General features: G+C 39.5%; 1 protein-coding gene across 1 annotated transcript; it reads left to right on the top strand.

Moving 5' to 3' along the window:
* The first annotated feature begins 485 nt into the window (after positions 1-485).
* On the top strand, positions 486-27,794 carry dnaja2a (DnaJ heat shock protein family (Hsp40) member A2a). The gene is made up of 9 exons (XM_060838106.1): positions 486-643; positions 7,204-7,263; positions 8,845-9,068; positions 9,149-9,229; positions 14,862-14,995; positions 18,529-18,725; positions 26,164-26,308; positions 26,984-27,111; positions 27,332-27,794. The coding sequence occupies exons 1-9, from the start codon at positions 566-568 to the stop codon at positions 27,521-27,523; spliced, it is 1,239 nt and encodes a 412-aa protein (XP_060694089.1). The 5' UTR covers positions 486-565; the 3' UTR covers positions 27,524-27,794.

Genomic DNA, 27,794 nt, shown 5'->3' with positions numbered 1-27,794 from the left:
CGATGTTCTAAATTCACCCAAATTATTTATTTAAATGACACACAAAGGAGGACCCAGAACCAATCTCTGTGGAACACCACCAGTCACAGGCTTATTGGGACTATTTCTGTGTGTACGCTTGGATGACCTGCTGAGTGTTTCCATCACTTTCTGTCCCCGAACCCTTTTTTTTTGCTTTCTGTTTCAGTGCCAGTTCTGACAAAGTTCAAGGTGAGGTCCTTTTTTTTTAACTTGCTCTGCACCGATGTTGCTGGGCTCTTCCAGCACCCGCTTAATTTCAATTTCCCATTTAAACGGTGAGACTTTGCTTTGGCATTCGGGCGGCGGCGGACTCCTTGGTGACGATAAGCCCAACTCAATCATGAGTCAAACGAGAAGGGTCCACCATTTCTGTTCGCGTTGCTACGACACGACAGTGAGGCCCCGCCCCCTCCGCCGTGCGGTGGTGACGCCGGCGCGCTCTATGTGAGCCAGGGACGGACGTCACTTCCTGAGCCTGCCAGATTGCGGCCGGTGCTCGAGCTTCTTCCTCTCCTCCCTCCTTCCCTCTCTCTCTCCTGTCACGATGGCGTCGGTGGTGGACACAAAGCTTTACGATATCCTCGGAGTCAGCTCCGGAGCCACGGAGAACGAACTCAAGAAGGTCAGTCACAGGCCGCCGGCGATACGCAAGGATCGAGAAGGAAAACAAAATTCCCCTTCTCTTCCCCCCCCCCCCCTCCCCCCCTCAATAGCCGGTGACTCTCGGCAAAAATTTTAAGCCTGAGGCCTGACCGGTTAGGCCGCTGCCTTGGGTTGGTGTGTTGTGGGTAGACAAATGGCGGCACCGGGGGTTGGGGGAAAAAAAACCCCGAAAGTTGAGTGTGTTTAATAGGAACGAGTCGAGGTTCCGGCCTGATTATCAGCAGAGCGGGGCCGCCTCACCGGTCTCCCTTTGCGGGGGTGTGGAGGGTCAGGGTTGGACAGGGAGAGGTGAACTTGCCGGCACTGCTGTCGCCGGCATCCGCTCGAGTTTCCCTCCCCTTCCTCGCAGCAGCTCGCCAGGGATTAGAAAAACACCCGGTGGCGCTTCGTTGACCGCGACACCATTTTGTGTAACTGCAACTCCCCCCCCCTCCCTCCACCCGGACCCCGGGCCCGTCTCTCGCCGCAGCGCCTGGGCCGTGAGCGAGGCTTTTCGGGAGGGAAGTGACGGTGACGGCGGAAGCGTTTGAAGTGCTGCTGATACAATTAGCCGGGCAGCAATCTGGAAATATATCAGTTTATGTCTTCTGTCGCGGCTGGAGAGTTCAAGTGCAGGTAGATTGGTTAGTTAGAAATACAAAGTTGTATTTCTGAGAGGTGAGTCATAAACACAAAGCAGATCAGACCAGCGTTTGAAGTCGCATTTTCGCTTATTATGTAAATATTTCATGTTGTTGATGAATGGTTTGGAAAGACTTTATGATGAGTCGACTGCTCCAAGCGATACATTGTTTTCGTTCCTGTTGGATGAGGAAGATTAGCAAAATGCAAGGTGGAATGCACATATCGATCTGACTCGATCAAAAGTAGAAATTGCTGAAGAAACTCAGCAGGCCGGGCAGCTTCTATGGAGAGAAAGGAGAGTTAACGTTTCGGATCCAGTGAACCCTTCTTCACCGTGTCGACTTTGTTCAGCAATTTGTTTTTGTTTCAGATATCCAGCATTCGCTGTTCTTTGTGTCAGTTTAGATCTTCTCCATACCGCTTGAAAACTTGGGTATTACCTTTCTTGAGTTCTGAACTGAGATGTTTTGAGTATATTTTGTACCTTGTTCTTGGAGGTCTTATCGTTTACAGAATTTCCTGTGTTTGGTGCTTAGAATCATAGAATCTCTACAGTATGGAAGCAGGCCATTTGGCCCATGAGTCCACACTGACCCTCAGAAGAGCATCCTATCCAGACCTACTTCGCTACCCAGTAACCTTACATATTCCAAGGCTAACCCACTTAACCTACACATCCCTGAACACTGGGCAATTTAGCATGGCCAGTCCACCTGGGAGGAAACTGGAGCCCCCAGAGGAAACTCTCAGACACGAAGAATGTGAAGCCACCATCACATTAGGAGTAGAATCGAACCCAGTCTCTGGCATTGAGGCCGCAGTACTAACTACTGAATCACAGTAACGAAAGGGTCATGGTCGTTTGCTTGCTTAAGTAACAACAACTGAATGATGCCACAGAAATTTGAGGCTGTTCTTGTGCTAACCTCTGACTTATGAGACTGTTAAATTCATTGTGAGCATATGTAATTTTGCTGGGGTAGGAGTGAAATTTGACAAGAGTTATTACTAACTTTCTGTTGACTCTGGCCTAGTGTGAGGAGATAGTTTTGTCATGTCTTTTTATGACCATTAAATCATGCTGTCATGCCATCTTGCCGCCCACTTTCTTATAAAAATTTGTTTTTGTGCAACGACCTGGAGTCAATGGGACTACAGTACATTGCAATAATGCTTTTTGTACAGGAACGGTTTGGAACAAAGCAACAGGAGAAAAATACATCCTGTAAATTTAAATTTAGTTAAATATATTTTGTGAATGTGCAGCTTATTGTAACTGTTTTTAGAAATAGTAGCGGAGGGGAGAGGAATAATGTAACAGTATGTACTTTAACAGAGCCAATCCAAAACATTAATCTAGTGACATTTCATGAGATATGTTGAAGCTAAGTTGGTTTACTTTGTATATTGGCCTAGCAGAGATTCTTTTCAATGCTCACTCTTCCAGTTCCTGATTTGCTTTTGTAAAAATTGTTTCTGCATGGCTTTAGATGTTATACTGTATAGTGTTAACTATTCTGTTATGAACATTCTAAAAAAAATAGCAAATTTCTTGTGTGCTTTCCTATTTCAGGCAATTTTTAATGTAAGATTATCTTTTAATCTTTCCACAACATATGTTACCTAGTTTAAGCACTATGTTGTAGAGGGGGAGGAACCTTTTAATCACATTTCCCATTGTCTATTTTCATGTACCTTGGCGTGTTTTTTTTTGTTAAACGGAATGTAGGTGTTGCTGGTTAGGCATTTGGCCAGGATTTATTACCCACTACTAATAACCCTGGAAATGTGATGAACTGCCTCCTTGAACTGTGGCATTGCTTGGGGTGTAGGAACTCTGTCCACATTGCTCTTTAAACCTTAATATCCTATTTCATGTGGGAACTTCATAACCTTACTTTATTATGCTAAGATACATCTATCAAATGAACCCATTAGGTTCTAGCAAAATATCAAACTGATCTGCTGAATCGTCTGTGTATTTGTCAGCTACACACTAGAGCATTTAAAGTTGATTCAGGTGTTTTGGCTGACCTATCATTTATGTACTAAAATCATCTAATTCAAAAGCCGACTTCATATACTATCTTTTCAGTAAACCCTGCTCACCTATTGGCTCGTGTTCTTTGATGTACACAGGCTCCAATTTAAAATTCTCGTCCTTGCATCCAACTTGTAGATCCCTGTCTCTTTTAACCCTACAACTCTCAACAATTTTTTCTTTAACTCTGATCTGTCGTGCATCTCTACTTATGTCATTCCTTTTATTGGTAGCTAGCCTTTTGATGATCAAACAATGTTGCTTCCTCTTTCAGACTCACTGCCGCCTCTTCCCACGAAGTAGTGTTATAAAGTATTAGGTTTGTTAGTTTTATAATGTATCATCTACTAAAAGTTGCTCTTCCCATTTAATTGTTTTTGGTTCAAAACATTAAAACATACAATTGCTTCAGTATTAAAAGAAAGTGGTACTAGATGAATAATTTAAGAAGAATTGTAATAGCATTGGTAGAAGTTTGGCTTTAGGATCAACATAATAAATGAAGAGAAGGGTTGATGTTCAGTGAGGGGTAATACTAGATCCGTTTTCTACACTAGATTAAGGCAGGTATTCATTAAAGATCTCAGGTGAGATTAAATAAACCCGGTGTGGGAAATTGTAAAATAATGCATAATTAAAGTATAATCTAAACGGAGACCTGGAGGAACAGTTATAAGTATGCAAAAAAAATTGCTTCAAAGTGTGTGTGTAGATAAAATAGTCAAATCTTCTATGTTGAGAGAAGATTAAAAATCAATAAGGAAAATGGGATTCTATCTGGATTACTCTGACAGGGAGAGGATAGTGAAATTGCCTCATTGGTGTTGTAGTCTTCCACGTAACCCTTTTGAAAATATTTTAAAATGAGCCTGTTGTACTCCGAATCTGCAGTCCAATATTTAGAGGAAAGCTGAAAGTTTTAGTTAGCTCCAATATGTCAAATGTGCATATGATTTTTATAAGCAGCAAAGATACTAAGTTGTTTCTTACCACAAAACCATGTCTTATTGCAACATTAGGGAACAAAGTTAATTCTTAGGATCTTCATGAAATTTGTTCTGTGATTTAAGGTCGTTGGTGAGAGGACTGTTTGATGTGTTAGTTTCCCTTCTGATCGAATTGTTTGTCAGACTGGGCAGATAGGTTCAGTGTGATTTTGTAGTTGGTATAATGTGCTACTGTGCATCCTTCGTACAGGAAATGAATGTCTAAAATGTTCATTGGTATGTTGATCAATTGGGCTGCTTTATCCTGGTGGTGTCAAACTTCTTGTGTTAATAGATATGCAATCACCTGGGCAAATTGAATATATTCGATCACATCTGGAATTTGTAGATAGTTAGTGGGCAGCATTGGGGAGTGAGGAGGTGAGCTAATTGCTACCAAATTCTGACTTCCTTTTGCTGCCACAGTATTTACACAGCTGATCCAGTTCAATCTCTGGATTTGTTAATGGTGTATTAAATGTTGGTAGTGCCATTGAATGACCAGGAGAATTTCTTTTGTTAAAAAATGATCATGCCCTCATTCCTGATGAAGGGCTTATACCCGAAATTTCAATTCTTCTCCTCAGATGCTGTCTGAACAGCTGTGCTTTTCCAGCACCCCACTCTTCGACTCTGATCTTTAGCATCTGTAGTCCTTGCTTTCTCTTGGCCATTTATCAGCCAAAGTCTGAATATTGTGCAGATCCTGATGTGGGTGGATTTGGACTCATTTTATGATAAATTGTGAATGGTGCTGAACATTAGTTCTGTTACTCAGCCCCGCATCCTTGCAATATTTAGTACCTCTTTAAGACTTTCCGGCAATGCATTCAGACTCTACTGATTTAGGGCGGAGGTGGGGAAGCTTCCTTATCTTAATTCTGGTTCTTTTGCCTTTACTTTTAATATGTATCCTTTGGTTACTGACTGTTCTGCCATTGGAAACAGTTTCTCCTTACATGTCTGTTTCAAAATTCCTGTATTAAATCCAACTTCAGTCCATTTGGACAGAAGGTCATTTATCTGAAAGATTAACTGTTCTGTTAACTAAATTAGGGATTTTGCAGGAAAGTATTCAGATTGATTGGTTCATACTGCTGCATTGAATTGTGAACAATAACCAGAAAAATACAGGTATAGATGCACACATGCACGTGCTGTAGGTATGTACCATTTCATACATTTTAATGCACATTTGATTATTCTTGGATTGAGGTAGCTGTTTTCATTGTACCAATCACTGAAGGGCATGCGTTAAATGTAGTCCAAGTTCTCATTGGTCCAGATTTCACAATGATAATGACAAAGCTATCTGCATTCATTGTCAATGCTGCACTGAAGCTGGCAGTCTGCACATGTGCAGAACAAAACAAATGCAGAAGTTTCTGTCAGTGATGGTATTGCTCCAGCAAATACACTACTGCGTATTCTCCAGTCCCTAAGCCATCAGTGAATTGGTAAAACCATTCACTTTTGGTCTCACAGCAAAAGCCTTAGAAAATGTTACTTGCTGAATACTCCTTTTTTTAAAATTCTGTATTTATGTTTGTAGAATTGCAGATTTCTCCGTTATGATAGTTCCATGATTTTTTTTTTGAAATTTGTTAGTTATTTTAACTGCTAATTTAATCCAATCAATCAAAATTTATTTCACTGTTTAAATGTAAATTAAAAGCAAAGAGGTTCAGAGTGTTTAATTCCTGGTTGCTTTCCGAGAGAATTTTTAAATTATTCAGGGCATATGGGTTTTATTATTGCTCAACCCTGTTTGCCCTTGAGAGGGTGGGAGTGAACTCCCTATACCTATGAGCAGAATGCATTCATGTGATTGCCACTTTGATTGCTGGCATCACTGCATTCAGTACTCCACTTGGTTTGCGGCCAGATTTAAACTGTAATCAGGAAAGTGAAAGTCCACCACTTCAAAGTTAATGGTGTTGCTTCACCACATTTTACTCAATCCAGACTGTAAGAAGTTCTGCATAGTATCAGACAACCCAGAGTTCCTAGATTCTGTACCTGAACTGGCGCACTACTTAGGTGAGAGCGCAGTGGAATCTTTAAAATTGTTGTTTGCTCCTGAGCAAGAAAGATTACAGCTTAATGTTATTCAGCGATCCTTATTTGTGGGAATCATCTGTTTGGATGTTACTTTGACAGCAAGGATGGTTGTCTTGCCTTTCTCAGTCAAAACGCCACATTCCATTATGATGCAGTGTTACAGCAAGAGCTATTTTTCTGGAGTCGCAGATAAAAGGGGAGAAAGACAATATGGGCAAGTTGGTATAATGGTTCCCTGATACAGGATACTTAATTTCAGATCAATTTGTTCCAGATATGTCAATGTATAGTTGTATTAATCTGTGCATATTGTTGCAGTGTGGACAATAGCCAGCTTTCTGGTATGACAGAGTAAAATGTCTGCTTATTTAAATCAATTGTTCATGAAATTTGTTTATTAGAAATAACTGGTGCCTTTTTATACTTGAAGGAATTTTTATCATGCATCTATAAATGTCATTAGGTTCATTGAACAAACTGCAATTTATGAATAAAGAAGGCCCTCCTCCTTTCTTATTAGGAGAATGTGAGAACAGAAGATCAGAGTCAAGAGTGTGCTGTTGGAAAAACCCCAGCAGGTCAGGCAGCATCCAAGGAGCAGGAGAATTGATGTTTTGGGCATAAGTCCTTTATCAGTAATGGAGAAAATGTCTATTCTGCTGCTCCTTAGTTGCTGCCGCAACTGCTGTGCTTTTCTAATACCACGCACTCAACTTCTTTCTTATTATACGTGTTTAAATGTGTGGAATATGATGCTGACCAACTTGATTGAGAGTTTGTTTGACCGATAATGTATTCATCTTTAAGGCATATCGCAAATTGGCTAAGGAATACCATCCAGATAAAAATCCAAATGCTGGCGACAAGGTAAAAGTGAATAAGTTTTTGCTTTCCTTTTTTTAAAAAAAAAAGTTTGCATCTGACATTATGCTATGCTTGACTGAGAAATTTTGATTGTAAAGTGTGGATCATGCACATAGCTGGATTTGCTCCTTGCCAGAGGCGATTGAGAGTCTGTGTTCAGACACTACTTTCAAAATCCTAATCCTGCTCCAGCTGGTTATGAAAATACAACTTGATACAGTGAGCCCGTGAAAATTTTGAATGATAGTCATGCTGCTACATTTGAAATTACAGTGAAGAGACATGCTTTTTCTTTTAAATATAACCTTTACTTTTGACCATGAAGTCACAGCTCTTTACTGAGATTTGGTTCCATCATCATGCTAGATTATTGGACTGTGCAGTATATTCCATATTTGTACCTCCAGCAGGAGTCATTAAATCTTGAATAGAAATTGCTCATGGTGGATTTTCTTCAAGTTGGATGGCAGATTTATCATTCCATGTGTCATTGTAGTGAAGGTTATCTGAGCAGAGTTATGGATTAAATGAGTGCATTTCTGTGCTGCATATGATCCAGCTCATTTTTGACACAGGTGGCTGAATGTTTGGGGAAGGTCAACACTGTTACCCTAAAAATAGTTTGATGTATTGTTTCTTAAAAAAAACTCATTTTTTGATGAATTGATATGTAGAAATTATAAGTCTCAGGTTTTTCCGAGAAATACCTTGATGGCAGGAGCAATCAAGTCAATATTCAAGAGTGATATTGAGAACTATTAAGAGACCATGTTGCTGAAGTGTTGTCTTTAATTCACAGCTCCTTAATGGTCTGAGGAGTATGTTTTTGTTATATGGATGTGTGTCGGCCACATAATAGGCTACAAAATACAAAAAGTCTGACGTTTGAGTATTTAGTAAGGGTAAATTCTAAGACCATCTGCGATTATGAATCTACTTTTCTGTTACAATTCCAATAACCTCCACATTAGGCCGAAGGTTTAAAAATGAGATGACTAAGTTTACCTGTCGACTGTAAAGACACATTTTCTTAGTGAAAGGTTCACAGGTCTTTTGCATTTAATACAAGCAATCCAGTGTTCTTAGTAATATTTTTACAAATCATAATCATACTGCACATCCATGAAGGTTAAATACTACTGCTGTAACACCCAGATTTTTATTAAGGGACTCTCCAAGTCTACTGAGACACGATTAGTTAATCAGTAAGACTTCAGTGAGAACATGCTTATTTTGTCAAAGTTCTGGTTTTGAAATTTTATCCATCACTACTTTTCCTTTTACTGGATCATCTTCATGGACAGAACTTACTTATGTAGGTAATAAAACCACACACTTTTTCAGTCAGAAATTGGTTCTTTTTGAACCAAACCATGCACAAATTAATTTTCATTTTCAAATAGGCGAAGTCATTTTGAAAGCGGAGTTATTATGTAAAGTTGAATACTCCATATATGAAGTTTCCATGTTAAAAATACTGATTTGTCACATATCTGGTTAAGTGTTTTGTAGTCTTTTGCAGTAATTAGTGCTTCTTTTTGGATTGAAATTGGACAGTGCTTAAAACCTTTTTTTCATTTGCAGTTTAAAGAAATAAGTTTTGCATATGAAGTTTTATCAAATCCAGAGAAGCGTGAACTTTATGATCGATATGGTGAGCAAGGCCTGCGAGAAAGCGGTGGCGTTGGAAGTGGGATGGATGATATCTTCTCTCATATCTTTGGTGGGGGTCTTTTTGGATTCATGGGTGGTCAGAGCAGAAACCGTAACAGTAGACGAAGAGGAGAAGATATGGTGCATCCTCTTAAGTAAGTTATTTTTTCATTTAAAAAGCTTTAGTTTACCATAAGAATTGCCTTACTAATATTTTGTTTTCCAAATTCAACAGGGTCTCTTTAGAAGACTTGTATAATGCAAAGACAACTAAGCTGCAACTAAGCAAAAATGTCCTGTGTAGTGCATGTAATGGGTAAGTTGAGCTTGAATGATTTGAGTGAAGTAGCATTTCAAAACCATTTAAATGCTTGTTTGATTTTCTATCCTCAGTATTTGTTTCCCAACTTACTATCCATTAAACAAAGGCATTGAAAAGATCACTTTTGTAAGGCTTTCCTACTTAACAGTGATAGCTACTATTTGTGCTAGAGGCTCGGCAAGAAAGAACAATGTGATATTCAACTGGTACTATGTGGAGTGGTACACATTCTTGGTATATCTTGCATTTTACGTTCAACATCAAAGAGAGTGATCATTTAAGCTTCATAATTTTTTTAACCACCTAAGCAATAATTATTGTATCTACCAAAGGAAGAGAATGCTGAACTCGATTAGTAGCAAACATTTCTTGACCTCATCTAAGCAGAATGGCAAGTTTTTTCCTGTTGTTCCCTTTCATGAAGACAATTATTTTTGTTGAGGTATTGTTCCAGGGTGACGACTTTCTGGTACAGCATAAGAAATAGGAGTAGACCCTTGAGCCTGCTGTGCCATTTAATTTAAAATGGATCCTCTATTTCAGCACCTTTTTCCTACACATTCCCCACATGTGTTGAAGATTTTTAACATGTAAAAATTTATTAGTCTTTGTCTTGAATATGCTCAATGGTTGAGCCTCCACACCTCTCTGGGGCAAAGATTCACCACCTTCTGTGTAAATAAATTCTGCTTTATCCTGAGTCTTTTATTCTGAGACTCTTTTCTGGTTCTAGACCTCTGCTTCCCCAGCCAGGGGAAATATCCTTCCACTGTCTATGGATTCCTGAAAGGATTGTGTAAATTTGAATGGAGTCACCCCTTTATATTCTAAACTCCAGCAAGTAAAGGTTCAGTCTATTTAAAATTTTCCCACAATCCCTCCAACCCTGGAATCATTTTGGGTTTTTATTGCATTCCGTACAGTAATGTAAGGATACCCAAGTAGAAGACCAAAACTGCACACCATACTTCAGGTGTCTCACCAAAGTTCCGTATTATTGTAATAAGTCATCTTTACTCTTCTGCTGAAATCCTCCTGTCTAAAAGCCAACATACCATTTGCCTTCATTGCTTGCTGTACCTGCATGTTAATTTTCAATGACGTGAACAAGGATACCCCAGATCCCTTTGAAACTCACCACTATCCAACCTTTCTCCATTTAAGAAATAATTTTTTTCTGCTTTTATGACCAAAATTAATGACCACATAATTGATATTCCATTCAACAGTGTATTACCATTCACTTAGCCTCTGTAGAAGTGTTTTTGCATCCCCCTCTCAACTGAATCTCCTAGTTTTGTCTCATCTGAAAACTTGGAAGTATTACGTTGAATTGCTACATTAAATTTATGAATAGTTGGGCTCCAAAGGAGCGTTTATGGGTTACTGCAGATTTTATCTGCAATAAATGCTGTTGATTGCAAATTCCATCAGATCAAATGGATCGGTTGGAGAGACAGTCAGATGCAATGAGGAATTTGCTACAGCATGAGTATGTGATGGATGGCAGTTATAGGAAGGGGGGAAAGTGTCAGATACAGTCACATGGGTTAACTCCAGGAAAGGTAAGAGAGTTAAGCACCTAGGGCAAGAGTCTTTTGTGCATATACCCATTTCAAACGAGTATGCTGTTTTGGAAAGTGCAGGTGATTGATTCACAGCAGAGCGTATCACGGTAGCCAAACTTCTGGTATTGAGACCGGCTCTAATGCAGTGAGGGGTACATCGGGTTCCAAGAGATCAGTTGTGTTAGGGGACTCTCTAGTCTGAGGTACAGACAGACGTTTCTCTGGCCAGCAGTGAAAAGTCCGAATGGTGTGTCGCTTCCCTGGTGCCAGGATCAAGGATGTCTCAGACAGGGTGCAGAATGTTCTCAAGGAGGAGAGCAGCCAGCCAGAGATCATTGTCCACATTGGAACCACCGACATAGGAAGGGAAAAGGTTGAGATTCTGACGGGAGATTAGAGTGTTAGGCAGGAATTAAGGGAGGAACATCCAGAGAGATAGTGAGGAAAGAGATCAATCTGACACTGGCACAATTGAGAACAGAAGCAAGTCAAACAGTCAGGGTAGGCAGTGACCTGGTAGGACTAATAAATTAAACTGCATTTATTTCAATGCAAGGGGCCTAACAGGAAACACAAGGCATGGTTATGAGCATGGGACTGGGATATCATAGCATTTAGAGAAACATGGCTCAAGGATGGGCAGGACTGGCAGATTAATGTTCCAGGATACAAATGCTATAGGAAGGACCGAAAGGGAGGCAAGAGAGGTGGGGGAATGGCCTTTTTGATAAGGGGTAGCATTACAGCTGTACTGAGGGGGAATGTTCCTGGAAATACATCCAGGAAAATTGTTTGGGTGGAACTGAGAAATAAGAAAGGGGTGATCTCCTTATTGGGATTGTATTATAGATTCCCTAATAGTCAGGAAAAACTTGTAAGGAGATCTCAATTATCTGTAAGATTACTAGGGTGGTTATGGTAGGGGAGTTTAGCTATCCAGACATAGACTGGGACTGCCATGGTGTTAAGGGTTTAGATGGAGAGGAATTTAAATGTGTACAAGAAAATTTTCTGATTCAGTATGTGGATGTACCTACTAGAGAAGGTGCAAAACTTGACCTACACTTGGCAAATCAGGCAAGGCAGGTGTCAGTGGGAAAGCACTTTAGGGCCAGCAACCATTATTCTATTAGTTTGAACATAGTGATGAGAGGATAGACCAGATCTAAAAGTTGAAGTTCTAAATTGGAGAAAGGCCAAGTTTGACGGTAATAGGCAAGAACTTTCAAAAGCTGATTGGGGGCAGATGTTCGCAGGTAAAGGGACGGCTGGAAAATAGGAAGCTTTCAGAAATGAGAGAATGCGAATTCAGAGAAAGTATATTCCTGTTAGGGTGAAAGGAAAGGCTGGTAGATATTGGGGATGCTGAATGACTAAAGCAATTGAGGGTTTGAAAAATGTGTTGCTGGAAAAGCGCAGCAGGTCAGGCAGCATCAAAGGAGCAGGAGAATCGACGTTTCGGAAATAAACCCTTCTTCAGGAACGGCTTATGCCCGAAACGTCGATTCTCCTGCTCCTTTAATGCCTGACCTGCTGCGCTTTTCCAGCAACATATTTTTCAGCTCCGATCTCCAGCATCTACAGTCCTCTCTTTCTCCTAATTGAGGGTTTGGTTAAGAAAAAAAGAAGGAAGCATTTGTCAGATATGGACAGGATAGATTGAGTGTATCCTTAGAGTATAAAGGCAATAGGAGTATATTTAAGAGGGAAATCAGGAGGTCAAAAGGGGACATGAGCTAGCTTTGGCAAATAGAATTAAGGAGAATTCAAAAAGCTTTTACAGTACAAATAGATTAAGCACAAAAGGATAACATGGGAATAGCGCTCCACAAAGATCAGTGAGATACTAAACGAGTATTTTGCATCAGTATTTACTGTGGCAAAGGATATGGAAGATTTAGAATGTAGGGAAATTGATGGTGACACCTTGGAAAATGTTCAAATTACGGAGGAGGAAGTGCTGGATCACTTGAAATGCATAACGGTGAATAAATCCTCAGAACCTGATCAGGTGTAACCTAGAATGCTGTGGGAAGCTAGAGAAGTGATTGTTGGGCCTCTTGATGAGATATTTGTATCATTGATAACCACAAGTGAGGTGCCAGAAGACTGGAGATTGGCTAACGTGGTGTCATTGTTTAAGAAAGCTGGCAAGGACAAGCCAGGAAACTACAGACCAGTGAGCCTGACATGGGTGGTGGGCAAGTTGTTGACAGGAATCCAGCGGGACAAGATGTACATGCATTTGGAAAGGCAAGGACTGGTTAGGGATATGGCTTTATGCGTGGGAAATCGTGTCTCACAAACTTGATTGAGTTTTTTGAAGAACTGACAAAGAGGATTAATAGGGGCAGAGCAGTAGATGTGATCTATATGGACTTCAGTAAGGCATTCAACAAGGTTCTCCATGGGAGACTAGTTAGCAAGGTTAGATCTCACGGAATACAGGGAGAGCGAGCCATTTGGATACAGAACTGGCTCAAAGGTAGAAGGGTGGCGGTGGAGGGTTGTTTTTCAGATTGGAGGTCTGTGACCACAAGTGCCACAAGGATCAGTGCTGGGTCCTCTACTTTTTGTCATTTATATAAATGATTTGGATGCGAGCATAAGCAGTATAGTTAGTAAGTTTGCTGGTGACACCAAAATTGGAGTTGTAGTGGACAGCGAAGAGGGTTACCTCAGATTACAACAGGATCTTGATCAGATGGGCCAATGGGCTGAGAAGTGGCAGATGGAGTTTAATTCAGATAAATGCGAGGTGCTGCATTTTGGGAAAGCAAATCTTAGCAGGACTTATACACTTCATGGTGAGGCCGACCTTGAAGTGCAGGTTCATAGCTCCTTGAAAGTGGAGTCACAGGTAGATAGGATAGTGAAGAAAGCATTTGGTATGCTTTCCTTTATTGGTCAGAGTATTGAGTACAGGAGTTGGGAGGTCATGTCTGCGGCTGTACAGGACATTGGTTGGGCCACAGTTGGACTATTGCGTGCAATTCTGGTCTCCTTCCTATGGGAAAGATGTTGTGAAACTTGAAAGGGTTCAGAAAAGATTTACAAGGATGTTGCCAGAGTTGGAGAATTTGAGCTATAGGGAGAGGCTGAACAGGCTGGGGCTGTTTTCCCTGGAAGTCGGAGGCTGAGGGGTGACCTTGTAGTGGTTTGCAAAATTGAGGGGCATGGATAGGATAAATAGGCAAAGTCTTTTCCCTGGGGTGGGCGGGTCTAGAACTAGAGGGCATAGATTTAAGATGAGAGGGAAAAAATATAAAAGAGACCTTGGGGGGGCAACTTTTTCACAGGGTGGTATGTATTTGGAATGAGCTGCCAGAGGAAGTGGTGGAGGCTGGTACAATTGCAATATTTAAAAGGCATTTGGATGGGTATATGAATAGGAAGGGTTTGGAGGGATATAGGCCAGGTGCTGGCAAGTGAGACTAGATTGGCTTGGGATATCTGGTCGGCATGGACGGGTTGGACCGAAGGGTCTGTTTCCATGCTATACATTTCCATGACTCTACTGATTCATGTGGGCCCCACTGGTCACAGCCTGCAAGCACAAAAAATACTTGTTTGTTTGTCCCATGTTTTCTATCCATTTTCCAGCTCTCAATCTATGTAGTATATTTCCCGCAAACCTGGTTCAAGTGGCCATTCATTGAATAATGGCCACAAGTAATGGTGGATAGCATTGCAGATGAACCTAGGCAGTTCAGATGATGAGGAAATGTTAAAAATGTGTCGCTTCATAATTCTATTTTAGAAACTTAAACAATAATTGCTTTTTCTTTGTCTCTAGCACCCATCCATTTGCATGCTTTCTTGGTTTAGCTTTATTTCTTGACTCTTCTGAGATGACTTCGGAATGTACATAGCCTTTTTCTAATGTCTCTTGTGACCAAGGTCTCTTTCATTTAACAAAGTGATTCTTGAAATAGTAGCATTAATTTAACTACCTGTCAATTAAGTACTGAAGCCCTTACTCGTCTCAGCTGTTCTTCCCATCACATGTTTACATGCAGTCATTTGTTATAACGTGAAATGTTTATTTTTAAACACAGCCAGGGTGGAAAGGCAGGAGCTGTTCAGAAGTGCAGTGCTTGCAGGGGACGAGGTATAAGGATTATGATTAGGCAGTTGGCACCAGGAATGGTTCAACAGATGCAATCTGTGTGTTCTGATTGTAATGGAGAGGGTGAGTAAGTTCTTGTGTTTACATATACATTGTGATTGTGGTGTAAGCTTGCCATTATAATGTAACAAATGGAATTTTTTGATTTGAAATCTCCACGTGTGTGTTGGGAACAAATTTAGATTTGTAAACAAATGTGCTCAGGATGATGCAAATATGACGGGGTTACATTTGCTGATTCGTTTATGTTTAATCTCATGTGGACTTAATTTTAACTGATAATCCAATGACTGCACTACACCTTGGCCAAATTGGTTAATCTTGTCCGCAATACTAATCAAAAAGCTGAGGATTTTGACATCCATTTCTCATCTTAACACTAAATATTCAAAGATCTGAACCTAGAAAGGAGCCATTTACAGAGGAACCTTGATTATCTGAATACTAATTATTCGAAAATCGGATTATCCTAAGGAGATCCCGAGGTCCCGATTTTTAAAAAAAAATCATTACATCAAAGACATGGTTCCAACAGTGATCGCGTCTTACAGTGATTAGGCAGGCACCATCTCCAAATGACTGATTGACTGCCCGAGCCCTATCTCCCCCCACACTTTCCCTCAAGTTCTACAGAGAGGTGTACCCTAAATCTCCTGCTCTCTCCCTCCCTCCTTTCCCGCCCCCCCCCCCCCAAAAAAAAGGAATAATCTCTCCAACGTCGTCCTGTGCAGGGCAAATGTGGAACCTGTCAAAGATTTGCAGTAGAAATTTGTGTGGGGTGTGGCTATGTCTGTGTGCTATTTGGAGACTTATCCACAGAGACAACAGTCTTATTCTTGGTGTGCAGTCTGATGCCCTGGAGAGAGGCCGGGGGTGGACGCTGGTTATGGGAGTGGTGGAGGCAGGTTTGGACCGGGTTGGGGACAGTGGGGTAGGAGGCAGGTTTGGACCGGTTTGGGAATGGGGGGGCCCGGGGTTGGAGGAGTGTGCTGCTGCAGTCTCCTGAACCGGGAGCAGACTTTTTAAAAACTCAAGAGGCAGGGCATTTAATTGAGTTTCCACTGTAACTGTGTTATTGAATTGTTCCACTGCTGACCTGCCTGTTCAGGTGCATGTCCCACAGTTTTGCCAGTGATATCGAGTAAAAATCCAGAGACCCAAATTATGATTTGAATGTAATATTGCTTTATCACATAAAGCACAATATCAAAAGCACAAATCAAACAAGCCTCACCTGTCTCTCTGTCATGTCCAGGTTGATCAGGCTTGCTGCAGGTGTATTTTTCTTGTAGTCTCGAGTTAGACTGACATCAGCAATAGTCTTTTCTCCACCCATATCCTCCTTTAGGTTCTTTTGTCCTAAACAGTTGTAAGCCTTTTAACCCTCCTTCCTTTCTGGCTGTCAGGATTTGGTTTATTGGTCATATTGTGCTGTTAATTGATACACTTCCTGGGCCCATTCTACAGAATAACCATAATGAGTGCATCTAATCTTATCATATTCTACGCAATAGAGCGCGATGGGTCTCTTTGTAGAGACATCTGACTCCAAGTGTGATGAGCTCTTGTAATGCTGTTACGTTCATCATTGAAGACTACTTTTATCCATCTAGGAAATTCTGCATCCCTGGTCATGGGTTCTCTGGATCCTTGTATGGCAAATGAGTCTCTGATTTTAGAACCACATCTCTGACCACACATTTGGCAGGTCCTAGTTGCCTTGTGGGCATCTTTTAACCTGAGTGCTGTTGCAGATCAACAGGCATATGGTCTTTTACACAAAGTTGATCCAGTTCCAGTGGCAAGGAAACATCTATGTCTGGGAATCTCCCTAGTGCCTTAGTGCATTTGTTAGATGTGCAATATGTCAACTTCAATTTTACCTGTCTCCTTAATGTTGTGCCCGATCGCATACAGCATTGATGGCTTGTCGCCATACCTGACCACTAGAATTCTGCTGCAGTAATATGACTTTAATGAGGTCAGGAGCCAAATGGTCCCTTCAAAAATGAACTGGTGTCAGTAAATGTGTTGTTGATAGATAAATGTCACTTGATTACACTGTCAAAGACCACTGACATTGGCCCATCAGTCTCACCAACAAAACAATGAAAAGCCAAATGGATTTATCAAGCTTTGTATGGCAGGAACTACCTGGACAATTTAATTTTGTCAGGTAGTGTTTTGGTTGTATTGGAATGTGAGAGTTACAGCAAGTTCTGGTGCGCAAGTCTTGAAAACTAAACTTGGGATTTTATTAGGACTAGTAGTTGCTACTCGTAATATGCAGTGACTTTTCTTTTGTCACATGGGGTGAATTGAATTGGGACTTCTGACTGAAGATCATTGAGAATGTTTCAGGGTTTGTAATCCTGCAGGGTAACACTATCACCAAAATTGGGGAGAATCATGGAACCTTTTACTGTTATCTGTTCTATTGTCAGCCCCCATTCATGACTGATGTGCCAGCGTTGTACAGCTTTGATCAGTTGGTGTATGATTGCTTTATTCTGTTTAAAGCATGTTTACTGTGTTGTTACTTCACTAATTTGGCACCTCAATTGTAGGTGCAGCTGGTTCTGTTCCTAGCATGTTCCTCCAAGATCTTCAATGAATGAAAATTAGCATGTTGGCTTGATAAGAATGGTAGCATGAAAGTATCTCCCAGTTTGAGGTTGATAGGTTGTTGAAAACTCTTCTACTGTTGATGTTCCACAGCACCTTGTGCATAGTCAATTTGAGTTGTTGAACTGATCCACTGTACTTCATTCTACATAATATTTGTGCAGAATGGCAGCGGTGTCTTCAGTGTGCAGAGTGACTTTTTCTAAACAGAACACTTTGGCAATCACTTCACATAACGCAGTCATGTTGAGTTTATAGATGAGCGAGTCCAGTCCGTTCTTCCCTTGTATTAGTTCTACTATACCTACTTTTGAGCCCAGTTTGGCACCACCTTCAGTTGGGGCTCAGCTTTTGGTTCAGTAGTGGTGTTACTGAGCTTTTTCTCCTCTGCGTACACCTGCACACACTCTCTTCCCATGCCTCCCCTCCTCCTCCACTGCTGTCTGTTGTAAATCCAAAAATAACTCTTTATCTCTGCTTTGCTATGTGTCGAAAGTAAACCTTTTGTATAAGAAAGAAATATATGTTTGTGCAAAGGCTATATTGAGTTTGACTTATTGACTATTCAATGCATCTTTCTCCATATGAAAACATTGTTGGAAATCTAGTTTAAAGAAGAATTCATTTCAATCCAAGATTTCATTAAAGTGTGTGATTAAAGACTTAGACCTACAGTGTTGTATCTATCAGAAAAGTCACTTGAAGTACCTTATTTGTTTTGCATTAAATTCTTTTCGTAAAAAATTAAACATGAAATACCAAAACTTTCTGGAATCTAAGGTTTTAATCTAAATATGTATATGGTACAGCTTTCAGAACTGATTTTAGTTCTAATGTGTGCATGCACAAGAAGCATATCTTGTATTGCACCTGTTTTTAGGTCTAGTTTTTATTATATCCTGAACAAAAGGTGCATGGTGGAACTATTAATTATACTTTTTGAATTCGGGCCTTATGTTTGAATATTACAGGTGAAGTTATTAATGAAAAAGATCGATGCAAGAAATGTGAAGGAAAGAAGGTGGTGAAAGAAGTGAAGATTCTAGAAGTTCACATAGATAAAGGCATGAAGCATGGGCAACGTATTACATTCAGTGGAGAAGCAGACCAATCTCCTGGTGTGGAACCTGGTGATATTATCCTTGTACTACAAGAAAAGGATCATGAGGTATCTAACTGCAAGTTGATAAATGCAACCTTTGCTTTAATAATATATTTTCAATTTCTCCAGTATTGGTGAGGCTTAGCGGGTGTTCAGCTGAATTAGCCTGAAGTAGGGTGAAAATACATTAGATGAATCATAATATCTAGAATATTCAATATTTCCCAGTGGCGCTGTTGTTTCATTTATGACAGATTTCATGGTTGAAGCAGCTTTAAAAGAAAGCTGGTCTGATTTGAGAATGCAAACGTTTGAGGGAAAAAGTCTTGTGGCATTTTGAAACTAGAAGCAAAGGGAAGAGGTCTCCTCATTATTTATATTAAGCATTCAGCAACTTAAGTAGTTGATGGTATATACTAAAAATTTGATATTTCATTTTGCAGTTCTGCAGTTTTGAAATGTAAGCTTGCTTACTGTTCTGCGTTCTATGCTTCTATATGTTGGTGTATGTGATCTTGTACAGTAAGACATGAAAGATCTGTTTAACAGTGGAGTAAAATAGTATTCCCTTCATACCTCTCAATTCATACAATACCCATTTAAAAAACATGTATTTAGCACTGTTTTCTTTATTAATGTTATATATGCCAGTTTTGAAATTTAGGTGGCTGTGTCCAGTTTTCTTTGCTTCTAATTACTGATCAGCTGTCTTAAAAAAACCTTTTATAAGTCTTGAGGTGCTTATTAAATCTTGCAAGTGAAGCATTGGAACTTACAGATATGTAGACATCCTGCAGCACTAAAAGAAGCGATGTGACTGATTCTGCCTGTGTCGGCTAAAGAGCTATCAGGCCTGCTTCCACTTCTTATAGCTTGTGCTGTAGCCCTGTAAACTACCTCACTTATGTACATATACCATGTTTTTTTTTAAACACTGAAGATTTCTGCATTGTTCTCAACTGGTCTCTGGGGAAAGTAAATTCTGCCCGAATTCTAATTCTTCCACCAGTAAATTTGAATCTATGCAGTAGATGCTAAACAGTTAATAGGTCCTTCCAATTGATTCCATCTAAATTCCTTCCAAGTTTTTTTTTGTCATCTTGACTTTGAAATGTTACCATTTCCTCGCTATTACTAGCTCTAAACCTTGGAATTTCCTTCCACTTGTCATTTGTAGGTGTCCTTAAAAGTCTCTAATGACTATAGTGCTTCAAGGTGGCTCAACACCATTTTAGATGGGTAAGAATGAGCAATAAATGTTGAGTCTGTGTCCCATGAACGATTCTAGAAACATGTTTTGAATCTCCTTTCACACTCCCTGCATGGAAGAAGAAAACCCCAGTTTAATCCATCTTCCCTCAAGGCTAATGTTCTCCATTCCTGGCAGTGTCCTCGAATCCTTATTTAAGAATTTGTTACCCATGGTAAAATGCCTTGGTGAACTGTTGAATTCTAGTTGTAGGTACACTCAGCATGCTGATAAGATGCTTTTGAGTGCAATTAAATTCATTCTGTAATATGTTATGCAGGATTATAGCCAGTATTCTAACTGTAGCCTAACTAATTTTTATACAATTCTAAAATCATCTCCTTGACCTCTAAGCCTTGGCTAATTTTAGAAAAAAAGGTGTCCCATGTCCTACCCTTGACATTATCTCCTTGTCATCGGAATCTCCAAGGCCTCTTTACTCCTTCCACAATTTTATTATCCTACCGTTTGCCACTTTTCTACCTGGCTGCCCATTGATATCTTGTAGTTTACTGCTTCCTCCATTATGATATAATCCTATGAGCGCCAGTTGTTTCATCTGCAAATGTCTTGACTGTCATTTCTCCATTTAATTCTGAATCATTGACATAAACCACAAAAAGCGCCTTAGTGCTGAACCTAGTTGAGATTCATGTTTCGTTTTCCCTTCGAGCACCTGTAATTTTGCTTTTTAATGTCATTGCCAAGTGCGATTTTGTTAACTGTCTGAGTAACAATCCACACTGACTACATCAAACTCATTAGTCTTCTCAAAATATTCAGTTGAGTTAGTCAGACTTTCCTTGAGCAAGTCTGTGCTGAATGGGCTGGATTAATCTATCTTTCTAAATAGTAATAGAAACTGTCTCTCTAAATTGTTTAAAATAATAGGTAGGACATCTGATTACTTGGTCTATCACTTACTCCTTTTAAGCTAAAATATAATGTTAGCAATTCTCAAGCCCTCTGGTTCCACGCTTGTAGTCAGAAAGGATTGTGAAATACCTTTAGTGATGTTCTTTCTTAGCACCTGCAATGCATAGTGGATTGAGTGACTTATCTGCTTCCAAACATTAAACCCTTAATATTTTAGGTTTATCTCATTCAATGTCCCAGAATTATCCTCAACTGCCATGATATATTTTCTGCCAACAGCCATTATATCTTAACTGCATATCTTTTCCTTCCACATGCAGGCTGTTTTTATTCAGTCCCTTATGCCCAACTCTGTCTTGTTATCCTCTTGTTCTTTAGGACATCTTTGGATATTCCTTGATTTTTACCTGATGTATTTTAATGTTCCTCTTTGCTTTTCTTACTTCCTTTGTAAATTCACCCCTACAATTTCTATTTATAGGCTTCCTCCGAGGGTACTGCTTGAACTTGCCCAGTTTAATTCCCTAAAATTAAGTATAGAACTGCCATTGATACCCTTCCTACATACTGGCTAAAAAGCTTTTTGAATGCATTTGAAGAACTCTGCTCCCTTAATGCCTTTTACACCAATTTCATTTCATTTGCCCGTAATAATTTGCCAACATGGCGACACTATTTCAATAATAGCTAAGATGACCTAATGTATATTTGTAACAGGCTGTAACACATTAAACTCAGTAATGTGTATTACTGAGTAAATTAGACTCCTTTTTACTTCAGTAAATTAAACTCCTTTTTGTTTTCTCAACTGTTTGTACTCTTAATTTTCTGCCATCTGGTCCCTATTTCACACTTTCTTTCTGAATACATAAGTTATGCTTCCTATCACCATGCCAATTAATTGAATTGGGTTTATTATCACATATACTTGCATGAATACAGTGAAAGGTTTACTTATTAAAAGGTGGCTTATGGTGCCATCTTAGGTAAAGAATCTTTGCTACAGTTTAAATGCTTCCCATATCTTTAACAGGCCATCCCATCCTATTGAGATGCAAGCCATTGGTCTCAATACACCAGGAATCTGAAGTTTTTCTCTTTTGCAACATCTCTCTCGGCATTGCTGAATTGTCCTATTTTGATGCTCAGTAATGTAAGGCACTGGGTCTGATTTTGAGTTCCTGCTTTTCAGTTTTTCTCCCAACTCAAACTCTGCAAGGCATCATGTTTCTTTCTACAGATATGTTACGACACTTGCTAAACCCTCCTGCTTAATTTAAAAGCAGCAACACAAAAGATTTAACCCATGCAATAATCCAAGAACTATTTAAAGTAAAAATTAACTTTATTTCTTGAGGAATAACAGAATAATATGTACAAGTCCTTACTCTAACCTATCTCTTAGTTTCCCTTGTATAACACTAGTCTGATAAAACAACACTTCTTATCTCAAAACCAGGCAGCTTTCAGTTCTTCTGTTTTGGATCGTCCTGTGTTGTCTTCTTTTTAGGAATTTCTGCCTCACAGGTTACTGATTTAAGAGCGCTATTTTTCAGGCAGTCTTTTACCCGCTGGGACTTGGTAGTTCTCTTCTCAACTGTTCAATTTTCCCCAGACGTATAACCCCAAAACGTCAGATTGTGTCATTTGCTTTTAAGATAAACTAAATTCAAACTGGATTGGCATTTGGTATTTTTCGGGTGTTTTTTAAACTGGCCAAATTCCAATTTGTTTTTGTCTCCAGGCAATGAGCTAGGCGGTACGGTGGCTCAGTGGTTAGACTGCAGCCTCACTGCACCAGGGACCCAGGTTCAATTCCAACCTCTGGCGACTGTCTGTGTGGAGTTTGCACACTGTCCCAGTGTCTGTGTGGATTTCCTCTGGGTGCTCTGGTTTCCTCCCACAGTCCAAAGGTGTGCAGGTTAGGTGAATTGGCCATGCTAAATTGCCCATAGCGTTAGGTACGTTAGCCAGAGGGAAATGAGTCTGGTTGGTTTACTCTTTGGAGGGTCGGTGTGGACTTGCTGGGCCAAAGGGCCAGTTTCCACACTAAGGGATCTAATCTAATCAAGTTGTTTGACCAAAGTTGTTTCCTATTGAGAACACTTGGTGCTGTGTCCAGTAGTTCTGATGCTTTTAACTCTCTTGAACCCACATCTTCGTAACAGGTATCATTGATATAGACATAGACCACAATCTTTGGCATTTTAGATATTTTCTAATCAACATGTTCAAAGATGCTATTACACACATTTGGAAAAAGTGGGACTTGAACCTGGACTTGTGGTCCAGAGGCAAGCACACTGCTAATGTATCGCAAGCCCTTGCAGAGGCATTTAATCGTCCCTTTTCAATGTTCTACAGCTGCCTAGAGACCTCATTGACTTTGGCACCAGAAAAATGACATGCCATCTTGGAATTATTACTCTGCTTGTTGGTGTATTTCTTTTCCAATGACTATTGAATCCCTTAACTATTGCTGCTGTGATAACTTCATCCTCTTTGTGCTCCCCCTGATATTTCTTTATATGTTGTCAGTTATACAAGGATTATGGAATTCCCAGATTGCACAAGATTTGCATTTGACAGGACTGAGGTGCTTCTATTTATTCAACTAGGTTGCTTAACGTTCCCATTGAAGATTAGAGGCGGGGCGAATGTCTTGTGACATCACTGTTTTAATTTAAAAAACAAAGTGAGTCAGCAAATTCTTATTACCACCTCTGTTCAAGGCTAATTCCTTGGCCGCCTTGCCTCTTCGAGATTGCCTTAGAGTTCTTGTCTCTTAACTGATTGCTTAATCTATTTTGAGTTGTAGGTATGTTACATTCAACGGCTGCTTGTAACACAAAACGCAACAAGTGCTAGAGCCAAAAAAATACAGCTGAGTAGTTCCAAAGCCGATTCATGCTTGCACAAAATTTCCAGTGTTCACGATCAGTGGTCAGAATACAGTGGTCAGTATTCTGTGACCACACTGCCCTGATTTGCTTTTATCCAGAAAATTGAAGGTGACTGCTGAAACATTTCTTTCAATTTTCTGTTATTTCACTTTGGCTTTTAGGCACCACTACTGTTGGGCAAGTGTACAATTCATATAGGAATGAGTAGGTGTGGCAACCACTTTTTTTATCATAAAACATCAGTTATTGCAGAAAGTATTTTGGCAAATGGATAGAATTATCTTTCATGAGTGTACACATCAGTGTGTTTGGGTCTTTGTTGACTATACTACATTGAAAGTAATAGATTTTAATGATATACTGCTGAATTGTTATCATTGTTGTATGCAATGAACTTAAAAAAGAAATGTTACCATTTTGTGGAAGTGGTCCCGTGTTATATCATGCTAAGATGACTTGATTAATATGTATGTGTTCAGACGGTTCTTTTGGTTAATGTTTCTTTAAATATCTGTATAAGTAATAGCAATTTTACAACCAGCAAACTGCTAACTATGGATAAGATGCTAAAGTTCTTTGTATTTCTATTATAAAGCTAGTAATTAGGGGGATAGCAGTAGAAATATGTTTCAAATTACAGAATATGGAATGCAAAATATTAAAACATCTGTGCTGAGTGTGCCCTGACTTTGATTGCTACTACAGAGCATTTCAGGAAGTGCATGGTTTGTGTTCGTCAAGTTAAAGATTTAATTAAATTACTCAAATTCTTTAATTTTTGTGTCTCAAGTACTCTGGTTAACAGAAACCACTGACTAGCTTTCTGTACTTAACACAAAGCTATTGAAATTAAATCAATAAATTTGAAATTAACCACAGGCAGACAAAATATGAATTAACAACTTGTAACTCTCAATTGCAACGCATGCAAACAGACAAAGAAAATAAATTGTTTTCAGTGGACAAAAATATTTGTACCAGTCTGCAGGATTAAATGAAGTCCTTGTTATTTAGTCTTTTTGATCTCCAGTTGTTTTTCCAAGTGTATTCAATTCTTTACGACAGACCATAGGGCAGTTGGCTCATTAATTGTTCAGTCTCTGTTTGGAGGCAGCAGCTAACCGTCTTCCAATACTTTGTAACCTATCTGCAAGGAGAGGGATACTTTTTGCATGCTGAGGCTCTGTGGCCCATGTTGTCCTCAGAGATTGTCTGTCTGTCTGTGTCTGCCTGCCAAGCAGCCAGTCAGTTTTCGTACTGCTAAGTCCTGACCCCCGGTCCTGATGAAATACCAATTAACAGATTCTCTCAGGACAAAGCTGAATCATTAATATCTTTCCTCATTGCTTGAAGAAAGCTACAGAGCAAATACAACTCCTACTGAGTTAAAGTTACTTGTTTTAAAACTGCAAAATCTCCTTCCACAGTTTTCTTAGTTTAAAGCACTGTCATTTTCCCATTTTGTCCAAAATTCCAAACTAAATAATTTTTAAAAAGTTATATTGCCTTGCTCCATACTACTTCTGGAGTTCATGCCCCTGTTACTGAAATTCCTAGGCCTAATGATCTTCCCAAGCTCTTTGTCAAAGGCATAACCGCAATATGCAAGATAGCTCATAACTTTGAGTCAGAATTACTGTCTCAGCATTTGCATTCTAGACTAGGTCAGTCATTCCTGGGATGGTCTATGCAAGAGTGTTGAGATAGAGTAAAAATCACAGGTATAGGACATACTCAGGTTAGAGTGCATCTGTTGAGAGAGAAAAATCTACTGTGGATCATTTGTTGAACCGACGTTTCTGATAGCATGAAATGTGCTTTCCCATGAAGTGCCAAAGAATGTGCCTCTGATCTAACTGAACCAGATATACAAATTGGTCCAAATCTTTCTTGAGCAGCTCAATTGAAAGGCTTTGGTAAAATGGACAAGAAATTCAGACTAGTGATCATCTATGGACTTACAGAAGCAAATAACTACATGCTGGGAATCTGAAATACAAACAGAAAATACTACTAATGTGAAAAGCCGTCAGTCTGAAGTATAATCGTTTCTCTCTCAAAATTTGCCAAACCTGCTGAATATTTCCAGCATATTCTTTTTTGATATCTGATCGGAGTGGTTTATTGTGGTCAGTTGGCTGAATAGCTTTCATATAAAATACTTAGTTGTAAACTGTGAGTGGGTATGTTTTGAGTTGCTAAATGAAAATTTAGGCCTGGATGCTAAGTGCTTACAGTGCAGCTACTATCATCTTTAAATAGGAACCGAATATTCTTATTCTTTGAAACTAATGGAAACTTTGAGTCGTTTTATTATACCTGATATTTTGGGAATATCACTCGGAGCAAACTTAGTGTTCTGTCGTGATGCATGTGATGCTTGACCTATCTAATTTCATGTGTTTTATTCTCTTTTTTTTAAAAATGTAAAGTTGCATTTAGTTCACAAGCCATAATATTTTGCTTTAATTCCTAGGTGTTTCAAAGAGAGGGAAATGATTTGCACATGACCCACAAAATTGGTCTTGTTGAGGCACTTTGTGGCTTTCAGTTCACATTCCAACATTTGGATGGACGGCAGATTGTTGTGAAATATCCTCCGGGAAAAGTTATTGAACCAGGTAATAGATAGGAATATTGAAGAAATATTTTATTTTCCAACCAACCCATCAAAAATTTTATTAAAATGGCAATGTACAGCATTTTCCAACATTAATGGAATTAAAAACAGGAGCCGGAATTGACCATTCAGTCCTCCTAGTCTGCTCCACAATATGATGGCTCCTCATCCAACTTAGTACCTGCTTTCTCGCCATACCCTTTGATCCCATTTGCCTTGAAAATTGTATGTAACCCTTCTTGAAAGCATTCAATGTTTTAGCTTCAGCCACTTTCCATGGCAGAGAACCTCACAGGAACACCACTCTGTGGAGAAAGTTTTCGTCTCAGTTCTAAATGGCATACCCTATGTTCTTAGGCTGACCCCCTGGTTCTGGACACTCTGGTCATCAGGAACATCCTTCCTTCATGAGTTTACCCCCCCTCTTCACTATCAATTCACTGTCCCACACAACTTTTACGACAGCCCAAGGGATTTGTTAGTACAGTGATCAAATTACTGGACTAATAATATGGAAAAACATTTTTAAAAATTCAGATTCAAGTAATGAAATAAATATGCAATAAAAATTATGCTAGTAATGATGACCATGAAGTATTTGGTTGTCATTACAGTTTGTAATGCGCTAAGTTCCCAAAGCACTATTCTGATATTTGTATTTTATATTTTCTATTAGGTTGTGTTCGTGTTGTTAAAGGTGAAGGAATGCCACAGTATCGTAATCCATTTGAAAAAGGCAACTTGTATATCAAGTTTGATGTTCAGTTCCCTGAAAATAATTGGATAAGCCCTGAAAAAATAGCTGTAAGTGGAAAATCCAGTTTCTTATTTCATTTGTTTGGTGATTGCTTTCTGCCAGTCACCCAGTCTGATATTTTATCATTTAGTATTGGAAGGATGTAATCCTGCAGCATCTAATATGCCTCTATAAACCAGGAATATTTAAAAGATTTTTTTATCTCCATGTTTCTAACATTTTCTTTCAAAAATGCATATGCAAAGTTAATGCCTGTGTTACCTTCAGGAACTAGAAGATCTGCTCCCTGCCCGGCCTGATGTTCCTGATGTGATTGGTGACATTGAGGAAGTTGATCTGCAAGAATTCGATAGCACCCGTGGCTCTGCAGGAGGACACCGACGGGAAGCGTACAATGATAGTTCTGATGATGAAAGTGGCCACCACACTGGCCCTGGTGTACAGTGTGCCCATCAGTAAACTTTGGTAAAACACACTTGCAAACTATGTTCTGTTCAGTTTTGGATATTTTCAGATTTCATCTGGTTTTGTTAAGAGCCAAACTGGACTTTATGTCACAACTCGATCCAGAGGAACTCTGATGGACATCTCTTTGCTGTATATGTAACTTTTAATTATATTTACCGAATGTATAATTTAAAGTAAACTAACCATGGCACAGTGTGAGGTGCTCAATTCTTTGAGACCTATGCAGGGGAGCAGCTGGTGAGAATTAAACTGGTATCTCAAA

This window comes from Hemiscyllium ocellatum, chromosome 17 (genome assembly GCF_020745735.1).
Source record: "Hemiscyllium ocellatum isolate sHemOce1 chromosome 17, sHemOce1.pat.X.cur, whole genome shotgun sequence".
In the NCBI taxonomy this organism is placed as follows: Eukaryota; Metazoa; Chordata; class Chondrichthyes; order Orectolobiformes; family Hemiscylliidae; genus Hemiscyllium; species Hemiscyllium ocellatum.
Note: the sequence above shows the minus strand (reverse complement) of the source record. Positions and strands in the feature narration are given on the sequence as shown.

Coding starts and splice junctions, on each gene's coding strand:
- dnaja2a (XM_060838106.1), top strand. CDS start 566: ATGGCGTCGGTGGTGGACACAAAGCTTTACGATATCCTCGGAGTCAGC. Junction 644..7,203: donor CGGAGAACGAACTCAAGAAG/GTCAGTCACAGG, acceptor TTCATCTTTAAG/GCATATCGCAAATTGGCTAA. Junction 26,309..26,983: donor GGGAAAAGTTATTGAACCAG/GTAATAGATAGG, acceptor ATTTTCTATTAG/GTTGTGTTCGTGTTGTTAAA.